We start from the raw sequence: 13,880 nt of genomic DNA on the forward strand, positions 1-13,880 counted from the left end.
AGATGAGTGACCCACAACCTGCACTCAACGATCTGGGATATGGGAGTTAGCCAGGATTTCTGGGAATAATGTGGTGACTTGACCACAGGGAGCCTGGGATATATTTAACAACTTCTAAAGTTTGTGAATGGAGCTTTGAAATTATCCCAGAGAAATAATTTCCACCAACCTTTCCTGAATTTTGTGCATTCTCTTGAGGGACAAAAAGTAACATTCATGTGTTGACTATTTTTGGGTTGGCCCAGAAGAGAATAACAACAATTTTAGGTAGAGAAGAGAGTTTTTATATTTGTATTTTTCCCCCAACGTGGCTTGGGGAGATAATTTTTTTTTTTCCTTATCTTCCTAAACAAAATACTAAAATCCTTTTGTACAAATAAATATTGTGGCTTAAATGGCTATAGCTATATCGATGGACTCAAGGAATGCCAGCTTTTTAGTTGCTATTTATAGAATCATTTCTCCTTTAAGTGACTTGTTAAAATACTAGATGCTTCCTTTTGGCATAGTATTTTACCATTTTTAATGAAGGGCTGTGTTTTGAGATGGGTTACGGGGAGGGGGTAAACTCCAGGTCCTCTTCCTGGGATTGTTTGCTGACTGCATGAAGCTGACTGTGTCTTCTGGCTTTGCAGCAGGGCACTGAAGGTCTGCTTTCACACCTGTGACCCTGGGCAAGTAATTGGCTTTAGTTCCTTATCCGTAAAATGAGAGATCTGGGGATCTGGCTGCTTGACTTTGTAGTTTATGATTCTGTTTTAAATCTTGAACATCTTGCTTGGTTCTTTCTTTTTTTTTTTTATACTTCATTGGCAGGTATGGAATGTAAACAGTGTCCATTACTTATTTTTCTTATTTTGATTGGATAAAGGTGTTGGGGGGGGGGGCGGTGAGGATATATTATGGGAATGACAAATGAATAAGAATTCATATATTGTATTTTTATTTGCCATCTGCCTTTTTTGTTTTTGTTTATTTATTTATTTACTTAAGTGGGCTCCATGCCCAACGTGGGGCTTGAATTCCAGACCCTTCAAGATTTTGCTCTACCAGTTGAGTAAGCCAGGAGGCCCCCTACTGGGTTTTTAAAAAATTTCTGACCTCGAATTTTCTATTGATTGACTCCTCCCTCTGAAACTTAATTTCTTTCTTTTTAAAGATTTTATTTATTTATTCATGAGAGACACAGAAAGAGAGAGGCAGAGACAGAGGCAGAGGGAGAACCAGGCTCCCTGAGAGGAGCCCCATGCGGAACTCGATCCTGGGCCCCGGGATCACACCCTGAGCCAAAGGCAGACGCTCAACCACTGAGCCACCCAGGCGTCCCTTTACTGACAGTTTTATGTATTCTGATAAAGAGTAGAGAAAGGTAATTTTCCAGGTGATCTAGTGCTACATAAGCACCTGTCTCTTTCATTAGATAATTCAGTGTTTCAGAGACAAGGCTGTGCTTTTATTTTTTGCTAGCCTCTACACTGTGTTAATATATAAGGGTATCTAATAAATAACCTATTCTACTGATAATTCTAGAAGAACCTAGGGAGGGTTTGTAACCTGGATACTTGATTTTCTATATCTGTGTTTCCTAAGTATGTAATAACGTTTTGACAAACATATTTTTGTTTCACTGGTTAACTGGGATACTTAAGAAGAAGTGTATTCTCTTAGGTTAAAGGTCTTTTAAAAAGAAAAAAAAAAAGAAGACAAAACCAGAATAAAATAGTTTTCATGTGGGGATTTTAAAAACAAATGCCCTTGAAAGTTGACCAAAGCAGACTGTTTAATACATCCTTGTCAGAATGTCGATCTTTTCTTTCTCTTGTTTTTCCCCACCTGGCAGGTCCTGCTGTCTACCTTTCCACTAGACCTCTTTCCGTTCTTTTCAGTTTTGGTTTCTCCGGTTTCCAGAATCCCAGCAACACATTTAAGTTGTTGTTTTCATGTGATCTGAACTGCGAGGTGGTTTTTGCAAGTTGGGCTTTTTAAAAGCCCTGAGGTATTCTTTTCTACTGTTTGCCTGTGGATTTGTTCTCCTTCCATCCTTATTTGTCTGGTTTGGGCTTATTCCTCTGTTCTTGGAGGTTCTGCTGATTTTTTCCATGCTTGCCAGCTTCTCCTCTGTATTGGAAAAATTCCATTTCCTGTGGCAGGACACCGATCCTTCTGTGCTGTGTCACATGAGGTGGCTACTCAGAGTTCCCTTCAGGGCCTAACTCAGCTGTTACTTCCTCTGCACTCTTTCTCCTACCCTGGGGCTTGTCACTTATTCCCAGAGTGTGCACAACACTTTATCCATAGCCACTGCCCATTACATGTCGAAATAGCCACAGGAGACTAGTACAGGTCCCAAACAAAGTAGGAACTTAGTCTGTTGCATAAAATCTCCAAGAAATGACACAACTTGCTAAGATGTACAGCAGGAGAATTTAAAATTGCCCTTTTAGATATATTTGAGCAATCCAGTAATGAAAATGTGGCTTCAAGCAGGTGGCAGCCTGCAGATACAAATAGAGGCAACTACACTATATTGATAATAGAGTCTATTCAAATGCTAGTTTAGAAAGAGCCAATTACCATTTTATTCCACAGAATAAAAAATTGAACCAGAAGGGTTGAAAAAGATGTTAGTTTCATGTATTACAATTTCGTGCCTCAGCCATTCGCTCAACCTCATGCCAAACATCTTTTATATTTCTAAGACTATATCTGATGACTAAATATTTAATAAAACCTGATTTCCCAGGAATCCATAAATGACTACAAAATGTGGATAAAAAGCAAATCTTTTAAAATAATTTCTCAAATTATGTTTGATAAAGTAGAAAAAAATTATATTTCCTTCATTTTAGCTATAAAACATTTACTAGTGCCTGTCATATGGCAAGAGGTCCTGGGGTGCAACTGTGAATTAAAACACTGGCTGGTGGGCCTTCGAGAAGTCTGCAACTCTGGAGGAGGGGAGGATGTCAAGTAAAAAAAGCCATAAAAATACACTAGAAAGTGTATAATTGGGGGTAGGCTTAGGTGCTCCAGAACATTCCCTATTATCTCAATTCTGGAGTATCAGGCAAGTCTTTCTGGAAGAACTGATTCTTTCTGGTTTGAATCCCAATTCTGCCCCTCAGCTAGCTCCGTGATTCAGGGCAAGTTACTTATGGCCTCTAGCTCTCAATTTCTTGGTCTTTAAAGTGAGACGAATGACCCCTGCCTCAGAAGGTTTTTGGGAGGAGTCAATGAGCTTGATGGTGTGTTTCCCATGTCTAGAGTAGGGCCCAACATACATAGTTGCAATTTATTTTATTATCCCATTTATGGCTTGTGCTGCATCAACTTGCCAAATGAAAATTGTTCAGATTTTGGTCCACTCTCTGAATGTAAGCTTCAGAGATAATGTGCCACAGTACTGTGGCTTATGACCCTTCTGGCCAAGTAGTGCTGAGGCAGTAATGGATAGGTGACTCTGAATGAAGCAAGTGCACAGGACCCCAGGGTGCCTGTCACCTTTGTCCTTGTTGGTGGCATTGCAACCGTGGGCTTCTCCTTTCTCTCATCCTCTGATGGATGTCTCTTGGGTGTGGTGTCTGTTGCTAGATTCTGAGGGGAGAAAGCTGAATTCTCATGTCTTTGGATAAGCAGAAGGGACTTTATGGAAAGGGAGACAGTGGAGTTGAATAAGGCAAATGAATTGTCGGGCAGGGATAGGTGACACTTGGTGTGAGAATTAAGAGAGGGTGCTGCTTTTATGCCACCGAGTGGTAGGGGGTACTTCATGGAAGAGGTGGTGTTTCACCTGGACTTGTAGGATGTGTTGGTAGACAGGGGAGGGTAAGAACAGGGCTCTCAAAACCCTGATTGGCTTGGACAACAGGATTGCATTTGCTAGCAGGTGTCCTGCTAGCATTTTACACGTGTAGGCATCTTGTTTCTTGAATGTGTGAGATTACACTCTTCTTCTTATTTAAATAAAGGAGGAAGATTTGGAATCTCCAAGAAAGTATCTAGTTCTCCAGACTTGTCATGCCTGTTATTTAATGTTTATAGTTGTAAAAGAAGCCTTTTCATTTCCTCATCCCAGGAGATTTGTAAAATAACCAAAACATTAAAAAAAATCATCTGGGAACTTTAAAAACTACTCCCCCAACTTCTTCCAAAACAAAACAAAAAAATTCTAGTATCCTAAAGAAATGTGGACAATTCACAGTAATGTTCAAGTTTTTGTGAATTCTGTATATGTTCCTTATCATTTTTAACAGAAATACTAATATGTCATTTTTAGCAAAAAAAAAATTGCTTAATCTTAAGAATGTTTTACGCATTAGGAATATTTCCTTTTTTCTTATACATTAACTCTATGTTCTCCCTGCTTTGTTTTTGGCCTTTTTGCTTATTTATTTATTTATTTGATATCTAGATGTTCTTATGGTTTCTCTTGTTTCTCTTTTGCTCAAAAAGCATGCCTCTGTTCTGAGATCTGATGAAACTTTTTTTTTCTTAATGGCTTCATTTTTTACTGGTGACTTGTCAAATCCATCTCGAATTAATTTTGATATGAGCAATGGGTCTCTGTTTCCAAGTAGTTAACTAATTATATCAACACCATTGGCTGAATAATATTTTTTAACCCAGTGATTTATGGTAAGACCTTAAAAAATATATATGTATTATATGTAGAATATATATATTACTATATATTCTATATATGTTAGAATATATACATATATATACACACACATATATATATATACACACACATATTCTAATGTATTCAAAAGACCTCATTACTTAAGTTTTGTTTCTTAGGTTTCTGAACTTCCTTTATCATTTATATAGCATACATCTTATTTGGTTACAATATTTTATTTCATTTCATTTCTTTTATTTCTTTTTTTATTTATTTTATTTTATTTCTTTTATTTAATTTTATTTATTTAATTTTTTATTTTAAAGACTTTATTTATTTACTTATGCATGAAAGACAGAGAGAGAGAGAGAGAGAGAGAGAGGCAGAGACACAGGCAGAGGGAGAAGCAGGCTCCAGGCAGGAAGCCCGACGTGGGACTCGATCCCTGGGCTCCAGGATCACGCCCTGAACTGTAGGTGGCGCTAAATTGCTGAGCTACCGGTGCTGCCCTACACTATTTTAAATAGTAGCTATTCTTTACCTTTTTTGGGGGTGGGGTATGGGTGGTTTTGTAACAGATTAGGAGCTGACTTTCAGTGAATCATATGTAACCTATAAACATAATTTTGTTTGGCTTCCATATAAAAATCATTGGATTTTTCAGCTGTTCTAGAAAAATCAGAGGACATGGCTTGTATACTGGCCTATATTACCACATAGTAAAAATCTGCGGGAGCCATGATGTGGCCACCTTACCCTCTAGAATAGATGGACTGTCTGGTTTACCATTGCCCCTACCTCTACTTAATGAGTTCTACTTCTCTCTTGCTTATTCATTATATTACTATCTGGCTCAGACTTATGTGAATTTGTACTGCTGTTTAATAAAAGAACTTTTCATTGTATTTAATTTGATGTTTCTTAGAACCTTTTGTTATAAGTCACTCAATTTGTGTGTGTGTGTGGATATATTTATATATGTATATATATGTATGTGTGTGTGTGTGTATATCTATCTATCTATCTATCTATCTATCTATCTATCTATCTATCTATCCGATAGACCAGTGTTGGAGAAAAACCACTGTTCTTTATCGGATGCTACTTGAACACAGTCCGTTTTAAAATTCACATTATTTCTGCAAAAAAGCCATATGAGCACAAAGAAACAGAATTATATTCTATAATGGCATTGAGAACAAATGCAAGAAGAAATAATAATTTAAGTCTTCAGGTTTAAAAACAAAACAGCATTTGTATAATGCCATACCATGTGTAAACTAATGCATTTCCACTCTGTTGGTGGGTGGAATGTTGTTTCTTGGCTGAATTCCTTCTTCACAGAACCTTTTGGTACCCTGCTTTCTTTCATTCTCAACTTTACCCACATGTTAACTTACAAATCTCATGGAACTGCTGAGTGTGCTGGGTGTTTTGACTGCTGATTTTAGCATCACTGCTTCCTTTGTCCCATTCTGTGATTCAGATGAAATCAAATGAGTAAAAATATATTCAGTATTCCTGGTAAGTACGAATCTGCAAGGATAGGGAATGTTTTTTTACTATATTATCCTGCTTTGTGGTCTTGTGGTGAATGCAGCGGTGGGACTTCTCTTCCTGTATTGTTTGAACCTGAGATGCAGATGCTCAGAAAACCCTGTGATGCTGGTGCAGAGTCACAGTAGAAAGAAAGTGTGGCAGGGACCAAAACCTGTCTTCTCACACCTAACCCAGTATGCATGCCACCATACTGACTTTTTAAAATAGTGGAGATTCTGAAATGGTGGCTATATGTTTGTTTTATGTTATTTTTTTGTTAGCCACCAAAATAGTTGATGAAGAATGTAGTAGTAAAAACGGAAGAGAGAGTAATCACATATAAATGCCTTAAACTTTTTTTTTTAATAGTTGTAAATTAAGAGCATAAAAAGTGCTTCTGTTTCAACAAAAATGTGCCTGTTGTCACACGTAGGTGAACCATAGGATCATAGAATTTTAGGACTGGATCAAAGAAGGATCTAGTACAAAAAAAATCCCTGATCTTTTCTGTAATTGAACATACTTAGGTTGTGTTGTTAAATTTTTGTTTTTTTCTAAGTTGTGCAGCTAGTTTGTAATTAAACTTGGAATAGAAATGGGAAGAAATGTCCATTCCTGAGACTGCCTATCCTCCCTCACTGTGGGATGATTTCAGGGTCTTTAGAAGAGTCGATGAAGGCTCTGTCCTAGATTCCCATAAAGCAGCGGTTTATAGTCCCATGTTGTGAAAAAACTAATGATAAATGTGAAGAAAAGATTTTACATGCTCTGTTCAGTCTCTTTGCCTAATAGGAAAAAGATTGTATCAGAAAAGATTATTTTTGCTTTAGAAGGTAGAAGTTGAAAAATAGGGAAGAGAATGTTCCTTTCTAGGAGCCCTTGGAGAGTTAGGGAGAATTTGAAGTAAATGGAAACATTTTGACAGTATGAGGACATAGTGTGCTCTCATTGGTGCTCAGAAATGTTTATTAAAAATCCACTTAAATTGGCAGGCAGTGTTAGGGGAGATAGTCTGTCTTTTCTGTATTTAACAGTTAGGATACTTGTTTTCTCAAAAAGCTTCTATAGCAAAAGAAAAGCAAATGCTAGTGCTAGGCAGTACCTGAGAAATAAATGTTTGTAATGCTCACCAAAGAGTTTCAGTACAAAGATGTCAGTGGCTTTAGGCCCTGTTGACCTATTGAGAACTTATTTTCAATAGCATTACAGAAATCATGGTGAAGGTTTGGGAAAGGAGATGATGTTTCTGATCAGAGGGTCTTATTGGTAAATTCCCACTGGACAATTAAGGAAGATCATTCTTATTGTTTCTCCCGCCCTCCCAGTTGTGATGATGATGGTGATGATGATGATTTTTTTTTTATCTAGACCAAAATTTACTCAGTTTTAAAAGAATCCCGTTTCTTTGCCAAAATCTGCACAAGTTTGCTGTTTTAAGCCTGTGTTCTTTTTATTATTTCTTTCAATGAGGGACAAGTGACATGGCATTCCTTCTAAATACTAAGTGTAAGTATTGACAAATACTGTGCTCCATAAAAAGCCCATGAAAGGAAAAAAAGAAATATGACCTTTCTGTCCTGTTTTGATGATTAATACGCAGTGGCCTGGGTACAGATAGATTTTTCAGATAACTTTATTACACTTAGTAGTACTTTATTTTTACATATTAATCCTCTTTTGAGCTTCCCAGTAGATAAACTGTATAAATGCATCTTCCCCCTGTTTAATCATAGTTTTCTGTGTTTTTTTTTTGTCTTGTAGGAAGAAAAAAAGAAGTTTGACAAAGAGACAGAAAAGAACTATAGTCTAATTGATAAACACTTGAATTTATCAGCCAAAAAGAAAGACTCCCATTTACAAGAGGTATTTTTACTTTTCTGTTTGTTTCTAAAATTCAATAAACAGTGCATGCGTTTTCTTTTTAAAATGTGCTTTCCTATTGTGAACTTTTCATCTAAGATTATTAGGGATGAAAAAAATGAACAGTATCATAATGAACAAGACACGAAATAATGAATTCATCTTATGGTGATTAATTCAGTATAGATTCATAGCATTAACATTTTTGGTTCTGAGTATATTTTCACAGGAACAGTTTTATCCAGTATTACCAAAGAACAGATATATTATTTTCAGGAAAAGATTCATTAATTGGCTTTCAAGATTTTTTTGAAGAAATGAATTGAATTTAATAAGCTCATCTACGATTTTGCTTTTATGTGAAGACAGCATTAATCTTATTTAACACTGAAGATTCAGGAGGTTCAGATTCATTGGAAAGAGAGATCTATTTTACTTGTGTTAATAGACTCATTTTTTTTTTCTTTTTGAGGGAGCAGTGTGTTAGGAGAAAGGAATTTATATCTTATCTCTCATTTTGTCTTTTCTTTTCTAAATTCCCTAGTACTTGTGTTTTCTCACTCACACACTTGAGTGGAAATTCAGTGATTTCCAATTTGGAACATATGTTTTCATTAAAAACAATGCTGTTTTGCAGCTGTTGACTTGTTCCACAAAGTGTGATGTTTTTCTCATTTGTTTATCTTTAAACTGATAAAGAATCTGAGTGTAATATACCACTATAATATACATATACTAAAGTATCATCAAAATGACACTAACAACTTTGGCTCCAATATATTTAAATGCCGGATATGTAGTTGCACGCCCTGTTGTGTGGGGTCATTTTGACATTCCTCCCATGTCACATTTGCTTTTTCCTCTTTACAAAGTTTGACTGACATTTGGAAGGCATTTGACAGTTTATAAAAGAGAAGGGAGCTTTTATACCGCTTAATCTTCAAGACAATACAGTAGGGGTCCCCTTTCTTCTTGTTCCATATTATGTAGAAAACCATCGTTGTTCCATATTATGTAGAAAACCATCGTTGTTCCACATGCTCCCCATCTCTTCCCCTCTCTCCATTTTGAAATGACAGCTGTTGTTTTTACTCTTTCTTTATGCCAGCGGCTTTCTACCTGTCTTCTCCCCTTATCTCCCTTTTCAGGTATTCTGAAAAGAGTTTTCATGCTGCAAGTAAATTTCCATCTCCACTTGACTATCTAATTATGTTTTTTGTTCGAGCTGTTACTCAGGCAAAATCTTTACGGCCATCCTTGGCCCTTTTCCTGCCCCACACCTAGTTTGTCTGCATGTCTTCCTTAGCTTCAGAATATTCTCATGGTATCGCAACTTCTGACCCCCACCACCATCACCCTGGCCCATGCTGTGGGCCACTGTCAGACTGATTGCCATTAAGGACTCTTAATTGGTTTCCCTGCTCCCACCAATGTATTCCTGGTTTGTTTATTTATGTATTTATGTATGTATGTATGTATGTATGTATTTATTTATTTATTTAGTATTCCTGGTTTATATTCTGTACAGCAAGCAGAAGGAGCCTTTATGTTGCTTCTCTTCCCCAGACCCTCCCTAATAGCTGCATCCAGAGGCTCAGGGCCCACCCTCCTGTCCTCACACCCACACGGGCTGCTGCTGTGCTCTAACTGGCCTGGGACAGGCATACTCTGCTCTGGGCCTTTGCTTTTGTTGTCCTTCCTGCCTGGTACTTTTCCAGCCCAGACCCACATGCCTCACTCCTCCAAGTACCTCAGATACTCTCCACTCAGAGTTTACCTTACCATCTTATTTAAAGTGTCCCCCTTATGCTGCTTTGATTTTTTCATACTCTTACGAACATTTGACATACTATATATTTGGTTGTTACATGGCTTCTTGCACTAGCATGTGAGCTCCTTGAAGGCAACAACGTTATTTTATTCAGTATTCAGTCTTTTTTACATCTAGAACAGAGCTAGTCGGGGAGTAGGCCCTTAATAACTGTTTACTGAATGAAGACGTGTGAAGATGCTTGCACAGTGAGCTAGGGCTTCATTAATTCATCATTCCCAGAGATAATCAAACTTTAGATCAAGGAATTTGAAGAGACCCTCGAGATGAATGATTTTAGTTTCATTTAAATTGTATATTCTGTCCTTCCTTGCTGTTTGCTCTTTACAAACATACACACTCCTGCTCGAAACCTCTTTCTTTTTTTAAAAAAATATTTTAGGGGATCCCTGGGTGGCTCAGCGGTTTGGTGCCTGCCTTCGGCCCAGGGCACGATCTGGGAGTCCCGGGATTGAGTCCCGCGTCGGGCTCCTGGCATGGAGCCTGCTTCTCCCTCCACCTGTGTCTCTGCCTCTCTCTTTCGCTCTGTGTCTATCATAAATAAAAATAAATAAATCTTTAAAAAATATTTTATTTATTCACAAGAGACACAGAGCGAGAGAGAGAGGCAGAGACACAGGCAGAGGGAGAAGCAGGCTCCATGCAGGGAGCCCGACGTGGGACTCGATCCCAGGTCTCCAGGATCACGACTTGGGCCGAAGGCAGGTGCTCAACCCTGAGCCACCTGGGCGTCCCTTGAAACAGTTCTCTATTACAAGTGTGACGGCCTTCACTGGGGGGGGGGGGGGGGGGGACGACACTCTAAAAGGAAAACGTTAGGTTTAGATCTTCATTGATGTTGGCATTGGCTTATGTATTTCTCATCTTCAGTAAACTGAATTGAAGTATTTAAGAGGTTTATAAAGGTTGCTGAGAAGGTGCTGAACAAAGGCATAGAAACTTGTATCATTCCTTTTCCTTGTTTCTAATGAAAATAGCAAGAAACGACTGTGGCAGACAACCAAGTTGGCTATTTGGTACTTCTGGTAGGACCATTAGATATAGCTCTACATTTATTGGGCACAATAGCTTCTACTTCCATCCACATCCCTAAGTTCTAATTAATATTTGCACTAGAACAAGTATTAGACCTTTGAGAAAAATCTATTTCTTTAATTTTTAAAGTATATTTTTGCTTTTTGAGTAATCGAATGATTATATTTCAGTACCTATGACTAGAGAAGTAGATTGTTTGAATAACTTTGCCTGAGAATTGTCTATTCTTATTTTACGTGTTTATAGCAAGAATGGCCAGAAATCAGATGATGATCAAATAGAAATTTGTTAAAAAAAAAAGTCACTTTGTGGGCAGCCCAGATGGCTCAGTGGTTTAGTGCCGCCTTCAGCCCAGGGCCTGATCCTGGAGGCCCGGGATTGAGTCCCACATCAGGCTCCCTGCATGGAGCCTGCTTCTCCCTCTGCCTGTGTCTCTGCCTCTCTCTCTGTGTCTCTCATGAATAAATAAATAAAATCTTTAAAAAACAAAAGAAGTCACTTTGGTATAGTAAAAAAATACAGTCTTAATGTTATTTCACAGAACTGTGATAAAACATTTAGTTGTGTTTACTAATTTATCATAAAGAATAATATAAAAGATACAGATGAGTAGCCACATAGGGTGGGGTCTGGAAGGGTCCCAAGCACAGAAACTTCATCCCTGTGTCATTCTCTGGGCACTGGCATGTGGTCACCCATGTGGAAGTTCAAGAGTTTTTACAGAGCTTAGTTTGAAATGCCCCTCCCTCTACCCACTGCCAGAGGTCAGTGGGCAGTACAGAAAGTTCCAGCCCTCTAATCACTTGGGCTTTATGGTGCTATCTGGAGGCCCCACCCTAAATCCCTCAGTAACATAAACTCCAGTTTGCTCCAGGGGGGTCTTTATGTAGATAAGAAAGATACTCCCCGTCACTCAGGAAATTCTGAGGGATTTAGAAACGTTGCACTTTATTCCATGTATCATACATTCACACTGTTGTGCAACCACCATGACATTTGGCATTCCATACCTAGACCACTTTTCATTTCCAAATACTGAAACTCTGTATCCATTGAATACTCCTTCCCCAGCTCCCTACCCCCAGCTCGTGATAAACCCCACTTCTGCTTTATGTTTCTATGAATTTGTTCTGGGAACCTTATAAAAGTGGAATCATACAGTATTTGTCCTTTTGTGACTTACTTATTTCCATTGAGTGTAATGTTCTCAGGGTTTATCCATGTTATAGCATGTGTTTGAATTTCCTTCCTTTTTGAGGCTATGTAATATTATTTATATATATCACATTTTGTTTATCCATTTATCTGTTAGTAGGCACTTTGGTTGCTGCTGTCTTTTAGCTGTTATAAATAATACGGCTATGAACATAGTTATATAAATCTTTTTGAGTCCCTGTTTTTAATTTTTAGGTGTATATATCCAGAAATGGAATTATTGTATCATGATAATTCTGTTTTTAATTTTTTTGGAGAACTGCCATGCTGTTTCCCCTAGCAGCTGCATCATTTTGCATTCCCACCAACATTGCACAGGGTTCCAATTTCTTCACATCCTCAGCAACACTTATTTTCTGTTTTTTAAATAGTTTTGTTGTAATTTATTTATTTTTGATAGGTGCGAGATGGTATCTTGTATTTGTTTTTCCATAATGATTAGTGATTTTGAGCAGCTTTTCAGGTGCTTATTACCATTTATATATACTCTTTGGAGAAATGTCTGGATAAATACTTTTAAAAGTAAAATTGGCCGAGTTAAGAAATATGTGATGCCTTGTAAGAATGGTTTCTAGGATGACAGTTCTTTTTCTACCGTACCTCTTTGGAACCCTGCTTCTTCCCTAGTTCCCATCTAGTTAGACAAGATAAACTGGAACCTATTTTTTTGGAACAGTCTCCTGACCATCTGGTGCCTGTTTACTCTCAGCAGATGAGACATTTTCAGGGCTTAAGAGCATGATTACCTATAGATGGGCTTCAAGCCCTGGACCACCTTTTGAGAATCAGGTTCTTTTCTTCTCTTTTTTCTTTAATTGAAATATAGTTAACACACAGTGTTACATTACTTTCAAGTACAACATAGTGATTTGACAACTCTACACATTATGCTGTGCTCACCACAGGTGTAGTAGCTACCATCTGTTACTATACAACACTGTTATAATACTATCAACTATATTCCCTAGGCTGACCTTTCATCCCCATGTCTTATTCATTCCATAACCAGAAGCATACACCTCCTCTCCCCTTCACCCACTTTGCCCATCCCCCCACTCCAGCCCCTCTGGCAACCATCAGTTCTCTGTTTCAGTGGGTCTGTTTCTGCTTTTTTGTTTGTTTTGTTTTTTTTTTTAGATTCTACATATATGTGAAATCATGTGGTATTTGTCTTTGACTTACTTCACCTAGCATAACAGCCTCTAAGTCCATCCATGTTGTTGCCAATGAACCCCCCCCCAAAAAAATAATCTGATCTTTTTTATGGCTGAGTAATAATCCAATGTATGTATATGTACCACATCTTCTTTATCCATTGATCTATCAGTGAACACTTGGGGTGTTTCCAGACCCTGGCTACTGTAAATAATGCTGCAGTAGCATAGGGGTACATATGTCTTCGCAAAGCAGTGTTTTTTATTTCCTTTGGGTTAATACCCAGAAGTGGAATTACTGGATCATATGGTATTTGAGAGCCAAATTCTTGGGGTGGTACCATAACTGCCACTTCCTCACCTGCTGCTGTCAGTCATGAGTCCTGAGGTGACTAGATTTCCCAGGCCAGCTGCATTCTTAGAGGATTTGTCAATGGAAATAATATTTATGTGATTTTGATTCTATTTGTATGGTTCAACCTTGGGTGTCTGTTGTGGTTGGGGTGAGTTTTTCATGAAGAGCCATACAGTTTAATGCTCAAACCTCAGGGTCAAGGGTCAATCTCATCATAAAGTGCAGGGGTTGGCAGACTTTTTCTGCAGAGTCAAATAGTAAAACTTATGT

General features: G+C 37.9%; 1 protein-coding gene across 9 annotated transcripts in view; it reads left to right on the forward strand.

The window, feature by feature from the left end:
- ARHGAP10 (Rho GTPase activating protein 10) overlaps window positions 1–13,880 on the forward strand; it is a 326,786-nt gene that overhangs the window by 125,357 nt on the left and 187,549 nt on the right. For all 9 annotated transcript variants that reach the window (XR_013350990.1, XM_077846305.1, XM_077846304.1 and 6 more), the window contains one exon: window positions 7,922–8,023. Coding sequence is in view for 8 of the 9 variants with exons in the window: in XM_077846305.1 (XP_077702431.1) it covers window positions 7,922–8,023 (102 nt within the window). In the remaining variant the exon portion in view is untranslated. The remainder of the gene's footprint in view (window positions 1–7,921; window positions 8,024–13,880) is intronic.

Source organism: Canis aureus, chromosome 13 (genome assembly GCF_053574225.1).
Source record: "Canis aureus isolate CA01 chromosome 13, VMU_Caureus_v.1.0, whole genome shotgun sequence".
NCBI classification, from domain to species: domain Eukaryota; kingdom Metazoa; phylum Chordata; class Mammalia; order Carnivora; family Canidae; genus Canis; species Canis aureus.